Genomic DNA, 18,265 nt, shown 5'->3' with positions numbered 1-18,265 from the left:
TAATTGGCCACAAAAAGCAATAGTCAGCTAAATATTTTATTAGCATTTTGTGTGATTTGCTAATGGACAAGCCAGTTGCTATATCTCTCTAAAGAATATCAGATGACTCAATGAAGATGAGACCCATCTGGTGTTCTAAAATAAGTTTTCTTACAAATAAATATTCACAGTTGTTTTTATCTTAGTAGATTTCTCTCTGAGGAGACAGCAGGCTATCCTCCTTGATAGCATAGATTGATAAACCTATATGTATGGATTATAATAAAATAAAAAACCAATATAAATCACAACAATGCACAGTTCTTTTAAAAATACATTGATACCATAGTTTGTAGTTACATAAAGTTTCTATAGATGAGATTGAATAATATTTTACAAAATTAACTTGTATGTGTCTTTTTAAAAAATGAAAAGTTTTCAAATTTTTGGACTATTTTATTCAAGGAAAAAAACTAGTTCAGAATGATTATACTAATCACATAATGAAATACTTCTTACCTATAGTGAATTTCAGTAGACTTCCTCATAAAATGATGTGATCTCCTTGGATGCACACCTTTCAGGGTTACTTTAGAAGTGTTTTCCTGCACTGGTTGAACTAGACAAGTCTATGGGCCTATTCCAGCTTCCTGATGCTATGACACATGGCAGAGCAGGGGAACATGTGGTCCTCCAGAAATGGTTGGACTACGCTCCCATCAGCTCTGCATGGCATAGTCGATATTGAAGGGTCATGAGAGTTGTACTGCAATAAAAATGAAGAGCCTGCATCCAGTCAGCAGAATATAATGCCCCACCCATAGAGTCCCTCCCTCTCCCTAGTTCTGAGAAGGGATGCAGCTGGGACATAGGGAGGGGGAGGGAGGCACAACACAGGTGAATATGTAGCTAGTATCTGCTCTGAATGGGAAAAGACTGGGAATGCACTATCGTGGAGCAGAAACCAGCCACACCAGCCTCCTCTGCATTGTCACTCTCCCATCCCAGTGGTAGGCAGCAGCCTCTGAACTTGAGATCTGCTTGTGGGAAGAGATTTTGGATGAAGCACAAAGGGCTAGAGGAGAGTGCACAGCAGCCCACCCAAAAAGATGCACACACACACATACACACTTAAGTATGCTTGTGTCACCAAGAGAGTTCCACCCAACATCTGGAAGGACCATATATTCTCCATTCCTGGCCTATGATGACTCCATAGTGTCAAGCTATATATCCACATCCACCATTTCGCATGCAAGTGTAAAGTTCCAGTGCATGAAAGCATCCCCACAGAGCTTAATAGTGAGGCAATTTGAGAAAAGCAGAAAGAATTTCTATAGAGCTCTGGGGGAATATCTTCTCATCCAGATGTATAGGCCTCATTAGGAGAAAAATCATGCTTACAGTCTTTCTCCTTCAAATAATTTTACAAAGATCAGTGGTACTACACATGGATAAATGATTTTAGACATGCAGCCTGATTTTGAAATTTAGTATAAACTTGATAGGTGGGAATTCTTGGAGCTTTATCAAGTGTGGTCCAACATCACTGTAGTTACTACAGATCTCATGGTGAATGTAACATTAACTGTCTAGAACATGTTTATGTTATCTTAGTGTACAAACAGCATTATGAATGTGAATATAGTCTTCAACAATTATTTGGATTAGAGTGAGGACCCGACAGGAGTGCACCAGTGGTAGTAATGTATAATGTATCATTTACTTGTGATAAGTGCATTCCATAACAGTAGTGATTAAAAACTCTGATAACATGGCAGTCAAAGAGACTTCATGTTATTCCTATTGGTCCCGGATCTCATGAGTAATTTGAAAAAGAGAAATGGAGAACAGAAGAAATACAAAAGCAGCCCCACATACTTATTTCAAAACCATACTTCTCTGTGCAGTTTTTCCCCTTCTTTTTTGTCCCATCAGTTTCATAATACCTGTGCTAATTAGTTAGACACCGTGGGACCCTCCTCTCTGGCCTGCTACAGAAATTGAAGTGGTTATCTGTCCTTTCAATGGTAATTCCACATCTGTAGGATTTCCTCCCATGAAAACTTTGACACTTTTTCTTAATATATACATGTGTTTGTGTATGTGTCTTCACGTTCCCAGTTGACTCATGGCAACCCCATGAATTTCAAATGGTTTTGTTCAGCAATGAATGCTCAGAAATGGTTTGCCAGTTTCCTTCCTCTCCCATCTACATACCAACCAGGGTTGACATAGCTTATCTTCTAAGTTCTGATAGGAGTATTTAGGCCATGGCTTTTATAAAGACTTTAGCACATTTCTGCTTTACACATGCCAAGTTTTTTTTTACTGTTCACTCACATTATAATTTTCACTGATACTATTTTTACAACCTGTTGTGGTACTGTATCATATTATGTTGTTGTTTTTAATTAAGGGTATGCGTAATCACAGTATTTAAGCAATAAACAACAATTAATTTAATGGTAAGTCCCTAATAATTAATCCTTTGTGACATTTTAGTCTAAAGAGCAGTCTATAAATAACTTTAACAACACACTCAGATTAAAACAATTAGATCCTTTACCAATTAGCTTAAAACGTTTGAAAGACAAAATACTGTGTGATGTTCAATCTGGTGTGTGTTAGGAGTTCTACATTACAACTGAAACTAAACTCTGTACTATCTTGACTCTAGTCTGAACTCAGAAGGAGGATTATAAAGTACTGAAAGCTAATAAAGTGCTGTTATTATACTTACAAGAGCAGCTTTAGGAAGAGGAGTTCGGAAAAGGACATTGCTTCCATCGTGAACCCTGTATATGTCTATGTGCCTTCAAGTAACTTGTCAATTTAGGGTTTCCCTGAGCAAGAAAGGGGAGGTTCTTCCAGTTGCTTCCTAAGGATATTCATTGCTGATCTTCCATCCAAATTCTAAATAGTGTTGACCCGTTTTAGCTTCAATGATCAGATGGGATCTGATGTCTTTAAGATACTTACGCTTCCTTCCTGCATCCCCCCACCCCCCAACCATTTGCCATAGTGGCTTTTAAAAAACCCCTTGAACATATTTTGGGCCTTACAGAGAGCAGCCTTAGGGAAAGGCTGATGATGCCAATACTGTTACAAACAACATGGTTGATTTGGACTAATATATGCACAATCAGCTCTGCCTATATCCGCCATCTACAATGGCCTTCTACCAGCAATATCCTGAGCATGCTTGGCTCAGACAGCCTTGCACTCATAGCAAAGATGAGAAGGTTACTAGCTAAGACATATTTTTGGAACAGGAAAGAGGGTTGTATAGCTCTCTGAATCAGTTTGACTGCGCCGGGCTGTGGCACAGCTGTTGAGCAGCTGCCTTAAATCACTCTGACCATGAGGTCATGAGTTCGAGGCCAGCCCGTGGCGGGGTGAGCACCCGTCAATTAAAAATAAAAAATAGCCCCTGCTCGTTGCTGACCTAGCAACCCGAAAGATAGTTGCATCTATCAAGTAGGAGATAAGGTACCACTTATAAAGTGGGGAGGCAAGATTAACTAATTTACGACCTGGAATGAGGAAGTGCCGTCAGTGTGGATGATGAAGCAGCTGCTCCCCCCTGTGGCCAGAATCGAACATCCCCTCAGAAGAAGGTTAACTTGCCTCTGCGTGTGTCTCTCAGTCTCTGTTTGATGTGTTTATGGGCATTGAATGTTTGCCCTATGTGTGTTATAATCTGATCCGCCCTGAGTCCCCTTCGGGGTGAGAAGGGCGGAATATAAATACTGTAAATAAATAAATAAAATAAATCTCCCATTATGCTCAGCCAACAATGAGGAATGCTGTAAGCTGGAAATTCAGTATGAATCACACTCTTGTTCTAGATCGACCTGTCATGTAGCTTCCCAATAGATTTCTAATTTGATATAACAGAACAATAGTGGCAGCACTTATTTTAATACAGATACTAATATAATGAATTTCCAAGCTGAAGACATCAAACTGTAATACACCACTGAATTGTAAATATTTGTGTATCTTCTATTGACCAGGTACAAATGAAAACATGGGGTTCACAACTGATATTTGACTGCTTTCATAGAACAGAGAGCTCTTCCACTCTTAAGGAAATGTATACTTCTACATGGGAAACTAAAAGTAGCAAGGAGTTCAATGGAGCTGTCCATTTTCAATCAATTTGATCTTAGTGACCTTTAGTACACTGAGCACTGTGCTCCATTCTGGCAAATGAACAAAGTATAGTAAGACTGTGTCAGAACATTTCAGGTTTATTGTTGAATGATCCTAATAGTGTTTTAATTGGGTTTTTTATCATCAGAAGTGAACATACTGCAATTCACTTTTGGTGTGAGAGAACCGACCATCTACAAAGACATTGCCCAGGGGATGCCCGGATGTGTTACCATCCTGCTGGGAGGTTTCTCTCATGTCCCCGCATGGGAAGTTTGGGCTGACAGATGGGAGCTCATTCCACCTGGCGGATTCAAACCATGAACCTTTAGGTCAGCCAGCACAAGGGTTTAACCCAATGCAGCACCACGGCCCCCAGGGTTTTAAGAGTATCATTATCTAAGGATACCATTTTTAAAATGATAAAAACAAGAGATATCATCCACACAACTGGAACTTTCCTTAGTCTTCTCTCCCACAGTCTCTGTCTCTGTCTCTCTCTCTCCCCCCCCCCCCCCCCCCAAGCATTTTCCAAATCTAAATTTACTCTGGAGGGTCCTATTCATTCTAGTTTGGAAGGAAGAGATCAGCAGGGGATGGGATATTCAGCTTCCAACAGTGTCTGTACTGCTGGCAGAAGGTAACTAGGAAGGTCACAAAGATACAGAATATGTCAAAGCTATGTCTTGCTCATTTCATGAAATGAGAATAGATCAAGTTAAGCCTGCCTCAACTGTCTTTACAAGAGACTGAAGTAGCTTACATTCAGGGAGGATTAAATAACTAGTAAATGGGTTTTATTGTATACCAATGGTTGGAGAGAAGAGAGAAATGTTTGATTATACAATCACCTTTCAGAGTGAGAGGTAAATAGACAAACTGATGTTATGGGGTTTTTCTCCTTGAAGCTACTTTGGTAAATGCACCACTGAAATGAAATGAAAAGAAGTTTTAGATAACCAAGACCTGGACAGTGTAACTGGGTTATGTTAATTGTCTATTTTGAAATGTCTACAATATAACACAATCATTTATATAAAACCATATTTAATATACAACAAACTTCCACCACATAAACACATTTTATAAACATATTATAGTTCCAATTACAGATTTTCATAAAAACATTTTCATATCAAGAATCTTAATACAGAATGATTTATTTCTATGTCAAAATACATTTACAGTGTAAATTGTCTGTAGAAAAAAGATACAGAGAAATGGAGTTTGCTGGTATTTAATCCAAGAGTAGAAACTTCTCTTATTTCTTTATTTCATGTTCAGTTTTAAAACATTCTCTAAAACGATGAATCAAAGGGTAATTCTTTGCTTTGGTTTTATCCAAAGCTCCAAAAAGCAGGAAAAAGAAATTATATTTGCCTTGTTTCCAGGGCGTCATAGATGGACACAGAATAGCGCTATGCTCAAGCAATTCTGGTCAGAGCCATGAGCCATGTTTACATGGAAAGACATAATATTTCTGGAACAAATCTGGTTGCCCCACAAGATGTAGAGCAGAGCCCTTTCTTATATACATAAAATATGGAACTGGCTGAGGGGAAAAATCCACATAAAAACACATATAAAGATTGATCACACAGTTTTATTACAATCTTGTGAGCAATTGTATCAAGTGATTCCTTTATTTGAATTCTTTTGCCAATGGTGAAAAAAAGAAAAAGAGAGAAGAGACATTGGAGTGGACTGTTTTTTTCAACCCTGAGCATTTAACACTGCATATCAAGTACTGTAGTTAAGAAGCTGGTTAAGAATGTAGCACTAGCACAAGTAAATGATATTAATCCTCTAGGTGATCAGGTTTTTACAAAAAAAATACATAGTTTTCAATAAATAATGCTTAACTTTACAACTTTGATACAGCAATGTCATACACTGTTTTGACACATACTAAACTCTGCATGCTATATAGTCTACTAGAAGACAAAACTCTGCCATGCATTTTCTTTTTTTCCTAGTGCTAGAAAATACTTTTTGTCCTCCAGTGCATTGCCTCAAGCAAACCTTACTCGTCCTTCCCCCCTTCTTACAGCAATAGGCCCGTGCACTGGCATGCAAAAACCTTTAAGAAGGTCTCCCCTCCCCCCCCAACACCACCATCATTCAGACTTCTAATCAAAGTACTTTTCAGCGTTCCTCCCTCCCCAGGTATGGAGCAGCTATGAAAAAACTACATTTCATGTGGCCTTTGAAAACTCTTTTCCCCCCTTATTTTGCAGTTACACATCTTTTAAAAAGTGTCATGCTGGAAACAAACCTGTTCTAAAAGGCATTCAATTTACTCCACCTGTGGCCATCATGCATCATCTCATAAATGTTGTAACCATCAAGATTCCCACACTGGTACAATTGGCCTCCAAACTTAAAACAGCCCACCAGGAAAAAAAAAAGAAATAAAAAGAAAGGCAAAGCATTATGTTGACTCCAAACTTCCAATGTATGTACAAGATAAAAATCCAGAAGTTGCAAAAGAAGCAGCAATGGTGCTAAGGTGTATTTCCTGGGCTAACCAGGAGTTGAGGCATGCTGGGTGTGAAGATAATTTATGCAGAATTATGGAATGAAACAGTGAGAATGGAGTTCCTGGGATAGAATTTATAACATCATCAAATTTCACCCCTGAAAGATAAAATATTATGAATGCAAATCCCAACCTTTGTTGAAAAGAGAGCAGAGAGTCTACTCCCATTGAGGTACTTAGAAGTTCCATTGAAATTAATGGGACCTACTGCCAAGTAAGAATAATAAATCGGTACATCCTGATTTCTTGAAAGCACAATTAAGTAAAGAGTCCATTTAGAATATCCCTCTTACACATCTGTGAAATATCTCAGTATAGAAAAGCACTCTAACAAAAACAAACCAAGAGGTGTGTATGATGATGTAATGAAGACAGGGAACTCCATTTTCATATTTCCAGGTTGTCTGTGCATCCTTGAGAACCACCAACCCCCGTATTGGCCAAGTGATTTAGGGGCTGCTTTTATTCATAGAAGTCATTCCTGCGAAATTGCTGTTCATCATAATTTCCTAGGAGACATTGCAATGATCCTAGCTCTGCACTGGCATCACTATTGGGTCTTTTTAGGAGGATCAATACCCAATTCAGGTATTACTTCTATACATGAAATATTATGGACTTTTACTTCCCTTTTTGTAAGTCATTCTACACTTTCTGCACATTTGTGCTTTATACTGAATATAAAAATAGGCTTTTAAAACTCTGTTTACTTTTAAACTCACTAAAAAACTACTTGCTTGTGAAATTCTCTTAAAAATTCACTGCATCCATGAAGGGAGGGTAAAAATCAAGTAGGCAGTTAATTGCTATAGGTAGTGTGTGGGGAGGAAGTGGGAGAGGAATGCCCACGACTGGTGTGGGAGGGAAGATAAAAAAGATCCGGTATCTACAGTTTGGTGAAATACAAGGATAGATGAATGGAAGGAATTTCTCCTTAGTTCCTGTAACTACTGAAGATTAAGGGGTGGGGCTGTGAGAAACAACCAAGTTTTCAACCTATTGGAGAATCAAGGTCCACATTTTTAAAATGTTGAAAACTACAAATCAAATTCAAACAAAGGTGTTTTTATTTTTCTAAGAAGTGCAGGATGAGGATCTTACCAGGCCACAGAATAGGGATGTGTGACAAAGGTGGAGATATAGAACAAGGAGACTTCTGAGACTACTAAAGACCAATATAAGTCTGTGGTGTCTGATTTCACATTCAATAGATTCATGTAACTACACTTTTAAACCAATGTACATTGGTATGAATGGCCATTAAGGCCTCATAGGTTCAAATCACTTTCTATAGATACTACACTAGGAAAAAGTTACCTTTTGCATGTATGGACATCTATATTTAGAGTAAATACACTTTTAAAAGACATTTTAATCAATCTTTCTATTTAATCTGTCATATATATTGCCCTTAAAGAATTAAACATTTTTGTGAGAATTAGATCTTCTAACATTAGAGAGGAAGTAGCCAGAAGGAAAGATATAAACTGGATTTCACCTTCCAAAAAGTGTCTTTAACTATCTTAGGTTGCTTTTTGAAATGGAATCCTGTGCAAGTTCAGGATATTTTCATATATTAAAAAGCTGACAATCATTAAAACATTTTATTTTATGCACTTCAACAATGCATCCCCTCACTCAAAAGTAAGAAATGTGCTGAGGAACTCTTTAAAAAGGAAGAATGGGAAGAAGACAGAGGTTCAACAAGGGGAAGTAAACCTATTTTACAGGACAGCAGTCTGGAAAAAAAGAATTCAGGCACATTTACAAGGAAGAAGTTGTCATAAACATAAGATGCCATCATAAGCATATCACTTAGAAGTAAGTCCCACAAGTTAATTGAGTATTACTCCCTAATAAGTATATTTAGAATTACAGCTCCAAGAACTGGAAAGGAAACTGCCAATGAAAATTTTCAGTGACCTAAGGCATTGCTTCTCTCCCACTGTTAGTAGATATTTTGGCATCAATTTCAATGGCAGAGAAAAACTGTACAGTAGTTTAAATGAAATGAATTATTATTGTTATTATTATTATTATTATTATTATAAATTGGAAAAAAACCATCCAAATGAAATTTGTTCCCCTTCCTTGTATATTGCACCTTACACAATATTTTGTCATTCTTTTCCCCAAAACAAATGTAAGCAATAATTTTACAACTTCTTTTGGAAATATTATTTGGAATTTTGAATACCCACTCCATGCCACCAAAAATGTAGGTTCACTGTTCAACCTAAACATTTCCTTATCTAGATAAATTACATACAGAGAATCAGGCATTTCTCTCATTACATATAATGAGAGAGAAAAAGAGAATGACATTTTAAACATTATTCCTATCAGGAGTCCAGGCTACCCTGTAATAAACGCAATCAATATATAACTAAATCAGCAACACCTGAACACATTCAATCCACTCTGAGATCACATTTAGAAGCAAGGCTGAATACATGACAGAAGTTTTGGGAGAATGAAAACATTTTGGCTTGGCTTGGGCTCAACTGAAATTTGAATATATTCAGTCCATAAACTTAATGCTGCAACTCTTTGCACATCTAATAGGTCACACTTTACCCTTGAGATGTCTTGACTACAATATTCAGCAAAGATACTGAGGATGATGGAACCCACAAAGTCTAATAAAACATCTCAGGTGGGAAACTGGATTAAACCCCATAGAAATGTGTAGGTGTTATTTCTGAGTGAGCACATTTGTGAATGCACTGTAAACTGCAGCAGAAACTTAAGTCTCTTTTGTTCTCTTTCCCTGACAATTAATTGCTCTTTTTTATAAACACATAAAAATAATTGTAGATCAGTAAGACATTAATTTAAATGACCAGAACTGCCAATTCAAAAATCTTATATTGACTGACTATGGATTAGGTTTTGTCCTAAACCCAACCATAATTTCTCATAGAGGCTTAACATAAAGGCTTAACATAATGCAAGATACAACCCAAAAGTTTTGAAGTATGCTGTAATCTTTTAATCCAGAAAAAGCTTTAAACCAAGCAGTTCTTTAAAAAGAATAATGAGTAGGACTTAATTTGAAGATACGCTTTTTGCAAACAATGTTCATCAACCAATCTAAAAACTGATCTCTCACATCTCAAATTCCACAGATTATAACATGATCAAACAAATTGGATGTTAAGTGTTTTATTTTACTTCTGTCATGTAAATAAGCAATGCTGAATGCTTTCCCTCAGCCAGTCTATACTGTGAATCTCCATGTGAACTGTCCTTCTAAACAACAAGCAACCTGATCAAAATTAGGCTGACACAAAAGTAAATTCAATTGATTCGATCAAGCTTTACCTTCAAGCAAGGAGAATAATGCTGACTCTTGCATAAATTTCTCTGGACATTTCTAGACTTGGGTTGCTGTGAGTTTTCTGGAATGTATGGCCATGTTCCAGAATCATTGTTCTGGAACATGGCCATACATATGTTCCCCTCACCTTAGAGGTTGTCTGCCATAGATGTGGGTGAAATGTCAGGAGAGAATGGTTCTGGAACATGGCCATACAGCCCAGAAAACTCACAGCAACCCAGTTATTTTCGCCATGAAAGCCTTCAACAACACATTTCTAGACTTGCTTAAAAAAAAATCAATGGGATTTAGTCCCGAATCCTCCTGAATCAAGAGTAATCAAGATTAGAATGGCCAAGAAAGTAGTTTATCCACTGGACTGATGACTCTACACCTGATTTATAAGGGAACCAAAACAAATGGATGGCCCTCCACAGTTGTGCCTAAGTCTACTTACAACCTTCATCAGCTCCCCACCCCAAATGGGTAAGACTGAAATGGGATCACATTTAGTTTTTGTAAAAGAGCACATTTTGGCTTATTAAAATAAAAAATAACTGCAGCAGAAGCTCAGCTGCCCTGTCCCTAATGCAGCTCATTTCTGGGGCCCAGGCCTCAGTAAGGAAAAGGGAACCGGAGCATCTCTCATTGGCCAAGTGGCTCTGGTGCTGAGGGAGGAGCAAGGGGCGCCTGAATAAGGCAAAGAAGGCGCAACCCCCCCCCCCCCCTCTCTGGGCCCCTCCACACAGCCATATCACCCAGAACATCAAGGCAGAATGAACCACAATATCTGCTTTGAAATCTGAGTCCAAACTGTCCTATATCCCAGTTCAAAGCAGATAATGTGGGGTTTTATTCAGCTGTGTGGAAGGGGCCCCTCTCTCTCTCCAGAGCACCTTCGGCGACTCCAGGCTGAGAAAGCAGAGCCACAGAAGGGAAGAAAAAACAACCCACTGCTGTGGCTGCTGCCCTGGAGTGCTTTACAGTACATGTAAAAACTACATTTAAAAAGAGGAAGGAGGGCGAAGGGGAAAGGCGGCGATGGTGGTACCACACTAGAAAGCAACACATTCCAACCAACAGAGTAAAGAAACCAGGCTGTTAGAGGGGAAGGTGGGAGGGAGAGGGTGATAAATGAGGGGGAAAGGCATCAACATCGCAGCCCTCTTCCCGCTGAAGAGAAAAAAGCTCCCTCCCTCCCTTCAGAGGCAGACGGAGGGGGAAGGGCGCGCAGATGGAGGGATGTTCCCAGGGCGGTCCGCGCGCCCAGCATCCTTGCAACCCCATGCGCGCGCGCGCGCACACACACACACACACACACACACACTGCACGAGCCGCCGCCGCCGCCCCCTCCCTCCCGAGCGCGCGCGTTCACGACGTGACCCGCATCCTCTCCAAAGATGAGAAAGAAAGAGCGGACTCAGCTACAGCTCGGAAAGGAGCCGATGCTGTGCGCTTTTCTCATCCCCCCAACTCAAGATGCAAACAACATCCTCCTAATTCAAATATACTGTCTCCAAAGCATCACGTTATCGAACTATCTGAAGGGATTCCAGGCTACAGTTGACTCTCGTGTAATAGTGCTGCCTCCCCCCTCCTCCCGCTTATTGAGCGCGCCGCCACACATGGTCAAGACACACCCCCTTCGCGCCCATTTCGCTCCCTCTGATACACACACACACACACATGCAGAGATCTACACAGCCATGTCGCCTTCCCACACAGACTAAGGGTCCTTCCACGCAGCCATATCAAGGCAGAAAATCCCACAACATCTGCTTTGAACTTATCTGAGTCCACACTACCATATATCCCAGTTCAAAGCAGATAATGTGGGATTTTATTCAGCAGTGTGGAAGGTGCCTGAGGGAGAGAGGAAGTGAGAATAGAAAGGCTCGGGTATACAACGCTCTCCCGGCGCGCGCCTCAGCACACACCCACCCGCGCGTGCACAGCTCTCTATCTTTCTGGGCCCTTCCACACAGCCATATAACCCAGAATATAAAGGCAGAATAATCTACAATATCTGCGTTGAATTGTGTTATCTGAGACCACAGAGACATATATCCCAGTTAAAAGCAGAAAATGTGGGATTTTATTCAACTGTGTGGAAAGGGCGGAAGCTGAAGGGGCCAAGAGAACATAACTGAAAAATGGGAGAGAGGGGGGACAGAAAAAGGAGGGAAAGAGCTAGGAAAAGAGAGGGTCAGTCCTTCTGAGGGCCTTTCCACACAGCCATATTGCCCAGAATATCAAGACAGAACATTTCACAATATCTGCTTTGAACTGGTTTATCTGAGTCCACACTGCCATGTATCCCAGTTCAAAGCAGATAATGTGGGATTTTCTGCCTTGATGTTCTGGGTTATATGGCTGAGTGGAAGGCCCCCCCCCCCCTCTCTCTCTCTCATACACACACACACACACACACACACAAGTATATATTCTGTCAGGGCCCAGAAACACAAGACTTCCCCATGATAATTGCCTGCTTTCCCATCGTCCAAGCCCCAGTACAGGGAGCTGGAGCCTTCTGTCTTTAGTGCTGATGCCTCCGCGCCAGCATCCCTCGCTGGCCCTTGGGTACCTCACAACTGCAGAACAAATGCTTAAGACTGCCATAGCTTCATTGAGTTGTAGTTTGGCGAGGCAGAGGCCCTTTTGGACAGAGAGGACCCAAAGCCTCCTGGAACTACAAGTCACAGGACTCCCTAGCAATTGCAAATGGTGTCAAACTGGATTCATTCTTAAAGCCTTCCACACAGTCATATAACCCAGAATATTGAGGCAGAAAATTCCACAATCTCCGCTTTGAATTAGAATATCTGAGTCCACACTGCTCTATATCCCAGTTCAAAGCAGAGAATGTGGGATTTTATTCAGCTGTGTGGAAGGAGCCCAGATAACACAGGAAGCCTGTCCCAAGCCCTCACGCCATTTTTCCCCTTCTAAAATTCACCTCAGATGAAGGGCCCTTCCACACAGCCCTATATTCCAGAATATCAAGGCAGAAAATCTCACAATATCTACTTTGAATTGTGTTATCTCAGTCCACACTGACATTTATTCCAGTTCAAAGCAGAAAATGTGGGATTTTATTCAACTGTGTGGAAAGGGCAGAAGCTGAAGGGGACGAGAGAACATACTTGAAAAATGGGAGAGAGAGAGGGACAGAAAAAGGAGGGAAAGAGCTAGGAAAAGAGAGGGTCAGCCCTTTTGAGGGCCTTTCCACACAGCCATATTACCCAGAATATCAAGACAGAATATTTCACAATATCTGCTTTGAACTGGTTTTACTGAGTCCACACTGCCATATAATCCAGTTCAAAGCTGAAAATGTGAGATTTTATTCAGCTGTGTGGAAGGGGCCTCTGTCTGTTCTGCCTCCAAGTCTCCTATTTTCCCCTCCTCCATTCAGCCCCTCAGCGAAGGTTGCAAACCCAATGGCGTTTCTTCTCTACAGACACTTAAGAGCAAATCAAGTTTCTATCAGTTCCAGCTGATTTTTTTTAAAAAAAAAAAAAATTTGTCAAGCTACAGACTTTTGGCATTTTCTTTTCTTTTTTTTTAAAAAAAACCCCAACAACAGGCAATGATGTTGACAGTGCACAAGTCTGTTTTTCTCCCCCTTGCCATCGTTTGCTACAAAATATGCAAATGATCTGTACTTTTCAGAATTATATTGCACAAAATGAGAACCTTTTTCTTCTTTTACTATGTGCCTTTCTTTCCCCCCCCATTTCATATCTTTTTTTTCAATTAAAGAAAAGTTGAGAATCCAGTTTCATACCTTCCATCTGGGCCCCCATCCACATATCACAGCGTATGAGATACATAAATTCCTACTATAGTACAGTACATATACAATCTTTTAAACTAAGATAACAGCTCTGAGGTCTATATCACCATTTTCAATAAATCTTTACCTACAAATATTGAACAAATCTGAACTAGAACTGTACAAAAAAGTGTTTTGTTTTCTTTTTTCTTTTTTAAACCACAAGGCCTTTAGATGCAAGGATTCTTTTTCTTAAATCCTTTGAAAACCAGGACATAAACGTACCCATATATAACTTGCATGCTAAAAACAAGGAGAAAATAAAAATAATACAAAAAAATAAAAATAAAAGGGAAGAAGTGCCTGAAAAGTCTTACTGAAAAAACACAGCAAGAATGTTCCCTTTCACTGTACAAAAATACGCCTGAAAATATATTAATTTTTAAAAAAGACTGAGGTCTGTTATGTATCAAAAATGTTTCAATACCTTTGTGTACTGAGGTCTAGGCTGTCTGGTATTCAATCAAGGAGGTATAAGGGAACAAGTTACAAAACAAAAAAAGTTGGCAAGTAGAAATCACATTTGTAAAACCATAAACAATTTGATCTGAAAAGTAAACTCTGATCTTGTCAGTTCACAGTTTTTTTTGTAAGCGTTTGCACAGTCTGCATTTTATTTTATGTCAAGCTCCCTGCAGCTTTGTTAAGAATCGGATGCATAGAAGACATCAGTTTTCTCCCTCCAAACCAACAAAAATAAACAGTTGCAATGGTCCCTTTTATTTAGAAAAAAAAACCCTAGAAAGAACGGTCCATTAAAAAAAACTTTTGTGAAAATAAAGAGAGAAAAATCCACAAACCCCCTTGAGTAACAGTTGTGCTGCCAAAAGACTTCTTCTTCTTTTCTTCTCATTTCTGCAGACCATCTTCTTCTTCCAGACTTCGATCACAAGACCCAAAAGCTTCACAAAACAAAACAAGCGCCTTATATCTCTTCTGAAGCCCCAGTCCCATTTGCCTTTTTTTGTTTGTTTGTTTGTGTTCCTTCTTGCAATGCTGGCTGCTGTTGTGTGGAATAAAACTCTTTTAATAGTAACTCTGAAGCAACTGGGCACTACATCAGGCCTGGGCGAAGTTGGGCCCTCCAGGTGTTTTGGACTCCAACTCCCACCATTCCTCACAGCCTCAGGCCCTTTCCTTTTCCCCCTCAGCCGCCTAAGCGCCTTCTTGTCCCTCTTTTGAAGCCCCAGTCCCATTTGCCTTTTTTGTTTGTTTGTTTTCCTCCTTGCAATGCTTGCTGCTGTTGTGATCTCCAATTAATTGAAAAGGGAAAAAAAAACAATTACAAAATCAGAAGAGAGGAAAAGGGGAAAAAAAAGAAGGAACACAAAAAAGTAATATATATAATATCACAACTCCGGACTCGATTGGGAACTTTAAAAAATGAGGAAAAAATAGAAAGCCCAATACATTTTTGATCATGACTTCACTTCAACAACTCCACCGTTATTCTTTGATAAGCATCGTTTTTCCTTGATATTTTTTTTCTCCTTTTTTCCACGTCCTTTTTCCTCCTTTCTCTCTCTCTCTCCTTCTCCTGTCACGCCCCTCTTCTGCCTCTGCTCCTTTCCATCCTCACTCAGTAAGTGAAGACCAGGTCGGAAAAGTTGGCCTCCAGCCAGTCTCCGGCGATCATCTCGCTCAACTCCGGGGTGCAGTAATCGGGGAACTCGAAGTGGGAGCCCAGGCTGCCCTCGCTGAAGGAATCCAGGTCCTTGTCCACCAGGGAGAGGGACAGGTTCCCCGAAGCCGAGCCGCCTCCCAGCTCGGAGGCTGCCTGGGCGTGCTGGGAGAAATTCAAGCTCAGGTCGAACAGCAGGTCGTCCGCCTCCTCGCTGCTGGAAGAGGAGGAGGAGGAGGTGGAGACGGACCGGGAGGACGCCGGGGACAGGCTGGGCGGCTGCGGGGCGCTCTTGGGCATGCTCTTGAAGCCGTAATAGAGCCGGCTGGCGTGCGCTCCGTGCGCCTCCTCGTACAAACTGGCGCCTTCGGTGGACTCCGCGGAGGAGCTCAGGGTCGGGCTGGCGGGCACTTTGGCCACGTTGTAGCGCCTCAGCTGCTGCTGGTGATGGTGGTGGTGGAGCGGCTCCTCGTCCTCCTCCTCGTCGTCCTCCTCCTGCTTGATCCGCAGCTGCAGGTCGTCCTCCTCCTCTTCATCATCGTCCTCCTCGTCCATGAAGACGCACTTGACAGCTTTGCCGCCCGCTTTGAGGGCCACGAAGTAGTCCTCACCCCCGTAGTCTCCTCCAGGCTGAGGTGCCAGCTTCGTCCCGGCTTTAGGAGGAGATGAGGACGACGAGGAGGAGGTTTTCCCTTTGCTGCACTTCTTGGCATTGCTCTTCGCGCCCTTGCCGCCTCCGCCGCCGCCTCCGCTGTTGCCGTTCCCGCTGGCGTTTTTCTCCGGGCTGGGCTTGGCCGAGGAAGGGTCGATCTTGGGCTTTTTCCTCGGTCGGTACTTGTAGTCCGGGTAGTCGGCCATGTGCTTGAGGCGGAGGCGCTCGGCTTCGCGGATGAAGGGGATCTTCTCGCTGTCCTTGAGCATTTTCCAGCGCTTGCCCAGGCGCTTGGAGATCTCCGCGTTGTGCATGTCCGGCGACTGCTCCATGATCTTGCGCCGCTCGATCTTGGACCACACCATGAAGGCGTTCATGGGGCGCTTGATGTGGCCCGAAGCGGTCTTGCACCAGTCCGGGTCGCTCTCGTCCAGCGCCACGGGGCTGCAGGCCAGGAAGTCCCCTTCCTCCGTCTCCATCGCCTCCCGGCTTGGCAGGCTGCCCTCCGCTTCGGGGCTCTCCGCTTGCTGCACCATCGCGGGAGTGAGAGACAGCGAGAGCGAGCGCGCCTGCAAAGGCTTCCTTCCCAGCCCCTTTCCTTTCTCTCTCTCGCTCCCTTTCTTCCCTTCTCCTGCCTTTCTCCCCAACCAGGGCTCTTTCTCCGGCTCTTTCCCCTCCCCTCCCCCTGCAAGAGCAGGGACCCAGAGATGTCGCTGGATCGCACACACTCCCCCTTCTGCAAAAGTTGCGGCTCCTCTCCCAACTAGTTATCAGGGGCTGATATGGGTGACATCACTCCCGAGGACAGCCAATGGGCAGGCTCCGGCTCCGCCCCTTTTCCCTCCGTTCCACACCCCCTCCCCACATGTCTGCCGACACACCCCCTTTCTCTCTCTCGCGCGCGCGCCTTGCCAAGGAAGGGGAGCCAGAGCGCGCGCGCGCGCGCACAGCAGAGGTGGGAGCGAAGGAAAAGGGGGATGGGTCGCTTGCTGTGAGTTTGCCGGGCTGTATGTCCATATCCCATAAGCATTTTTATCCTGACGTTCCGGCTGCATCTAGGGCAGGCATCCTCAGAGATTGTGAGGTAGGGTCCTCTCCTGAAAGAGCCCCCTTCCCCCACCCCTCGCCCAATCCATGCCCTTTTTGTCTTTTTATCTCCACGAATGATGAAGGTTCTCGCGCTTGTAGCCACCAAAAAGGGTTAAACCAAACAACCACCCTCACCATCACCACCCTGGCGCGTTTCTTCCCTGCCTCGCCCGGTGGCACACTGGCCCTGAGCTCATTCATGCCCGCTTGCAGTCAAGCGCCTCCAGTCCTCCCTCAGCCGCTCGTTTCTCTCCCCGTTTTTGAAAAAGGTCTCTCACAGCTGTAGGTGGCGCTTTGGGACCGCTAGCTCCTGTCATTGTGGGGCGGGGGGGGGGGGGGGGGAGGAGGAGGAGGAAAGGAAGGAGGGGCAAAGCCGTTGCCTTTGGGCGGGACGAAAAATTATTAGCATTATTGTTATTATAGCCATCCTCCGGTTTGCGTATTTTTTGATTTCCTTCCTCTTTCCTCCACCCCCCTTCCCCACCCTACGCTTTCCCGTCATCCCACCGCTGCTGACCCCCTTTAAACCAATTGCAGGAAGACTGCGTTTGAGATGTTTGCCTCTGTAGAATCAACACAGTTTGAAAAGGATGTACACAACACTCCAAAGCACACCTGTATTTTTAATGAAAGCTTGGACTGACTAATGAAGGTTTGAAGGTAGACCGATCTTAGATCCCTGACTAGAACGCACTTACACAGTAGAATTAGTGCAGTATGATACCATACCAACTGCCATGGCTCAGTTCTGTGGGATCGTGGGAGCTGGGGTTTGGTGAGGTCCCAGGACTCTTTGGCAAAGACAGCTACAGTCTGGGTTGCTGTGACTTTTCCAGGCTGTATGGCCATATTCCAGAAGCATTATTTCTTGACGTTTCGCCCACATCTATGGCAGGCATCCTCAAAGGGTCTGTTGGAAACTAAGCAAATGGGGTTATTATACCTAGAATAATGTTCAGGGTGGGAGAAATAACTCTTCCCTGTTAGATGCAAGTGTGAATTTGGCAAAGAAGGCTAAAGTCCTTTAAAACTAAAACTCCCACTGTTTCATAGCACCAAGCCATGGCAG

The 18,265-nt window shown here is 42.5% G+C and overlaps 1 protein-coding gene across 1 annotated transcript; it reads right to left on the bottom strand.

The window, feature by feature from the left end:
* Positions 1-5,167: 5,167 nt before the first annotated feature.
* Positions 5,168-16,869, bottom strand: sox11 (SRY-box transcription factor 11). The gene has a single exon (XM_062983358.1). The coding sequence runs from the start codon at positions 16,641-16,643 to the stop codon at positions 15,414-15,416; it is 1,230 nt and encodes a 409-aa protein (XP_062839428.1). The 5' UTR covers positions 16,644-16,869; the 3' UTR covers positions 5,168-15,413.
* Positions 16,870-18,265: the final 1,396 nt, after the last annotated feature.

This window comes from Anolis carolinensis, chromosome 1 (assembly GCF_035594765.1).
Source record: "Anolis carolinensis isolate JA03-04 chromosome 1, rAnoCar3.1.pri, whole genome shotgun sequence".
In the NCBI taxonomy this organism is placed as follows: domain Eukaryota; kingdom Metazoa; phylum Chordata; class Lepidosauria; order Squamata; family Dactyloidae; genus Anolis; species Anolis carolinensis.
Note: the sequence above shows the minus strand (reverse complement) of the source record. Positions and strands in the feature narration are given on the sequence as shown.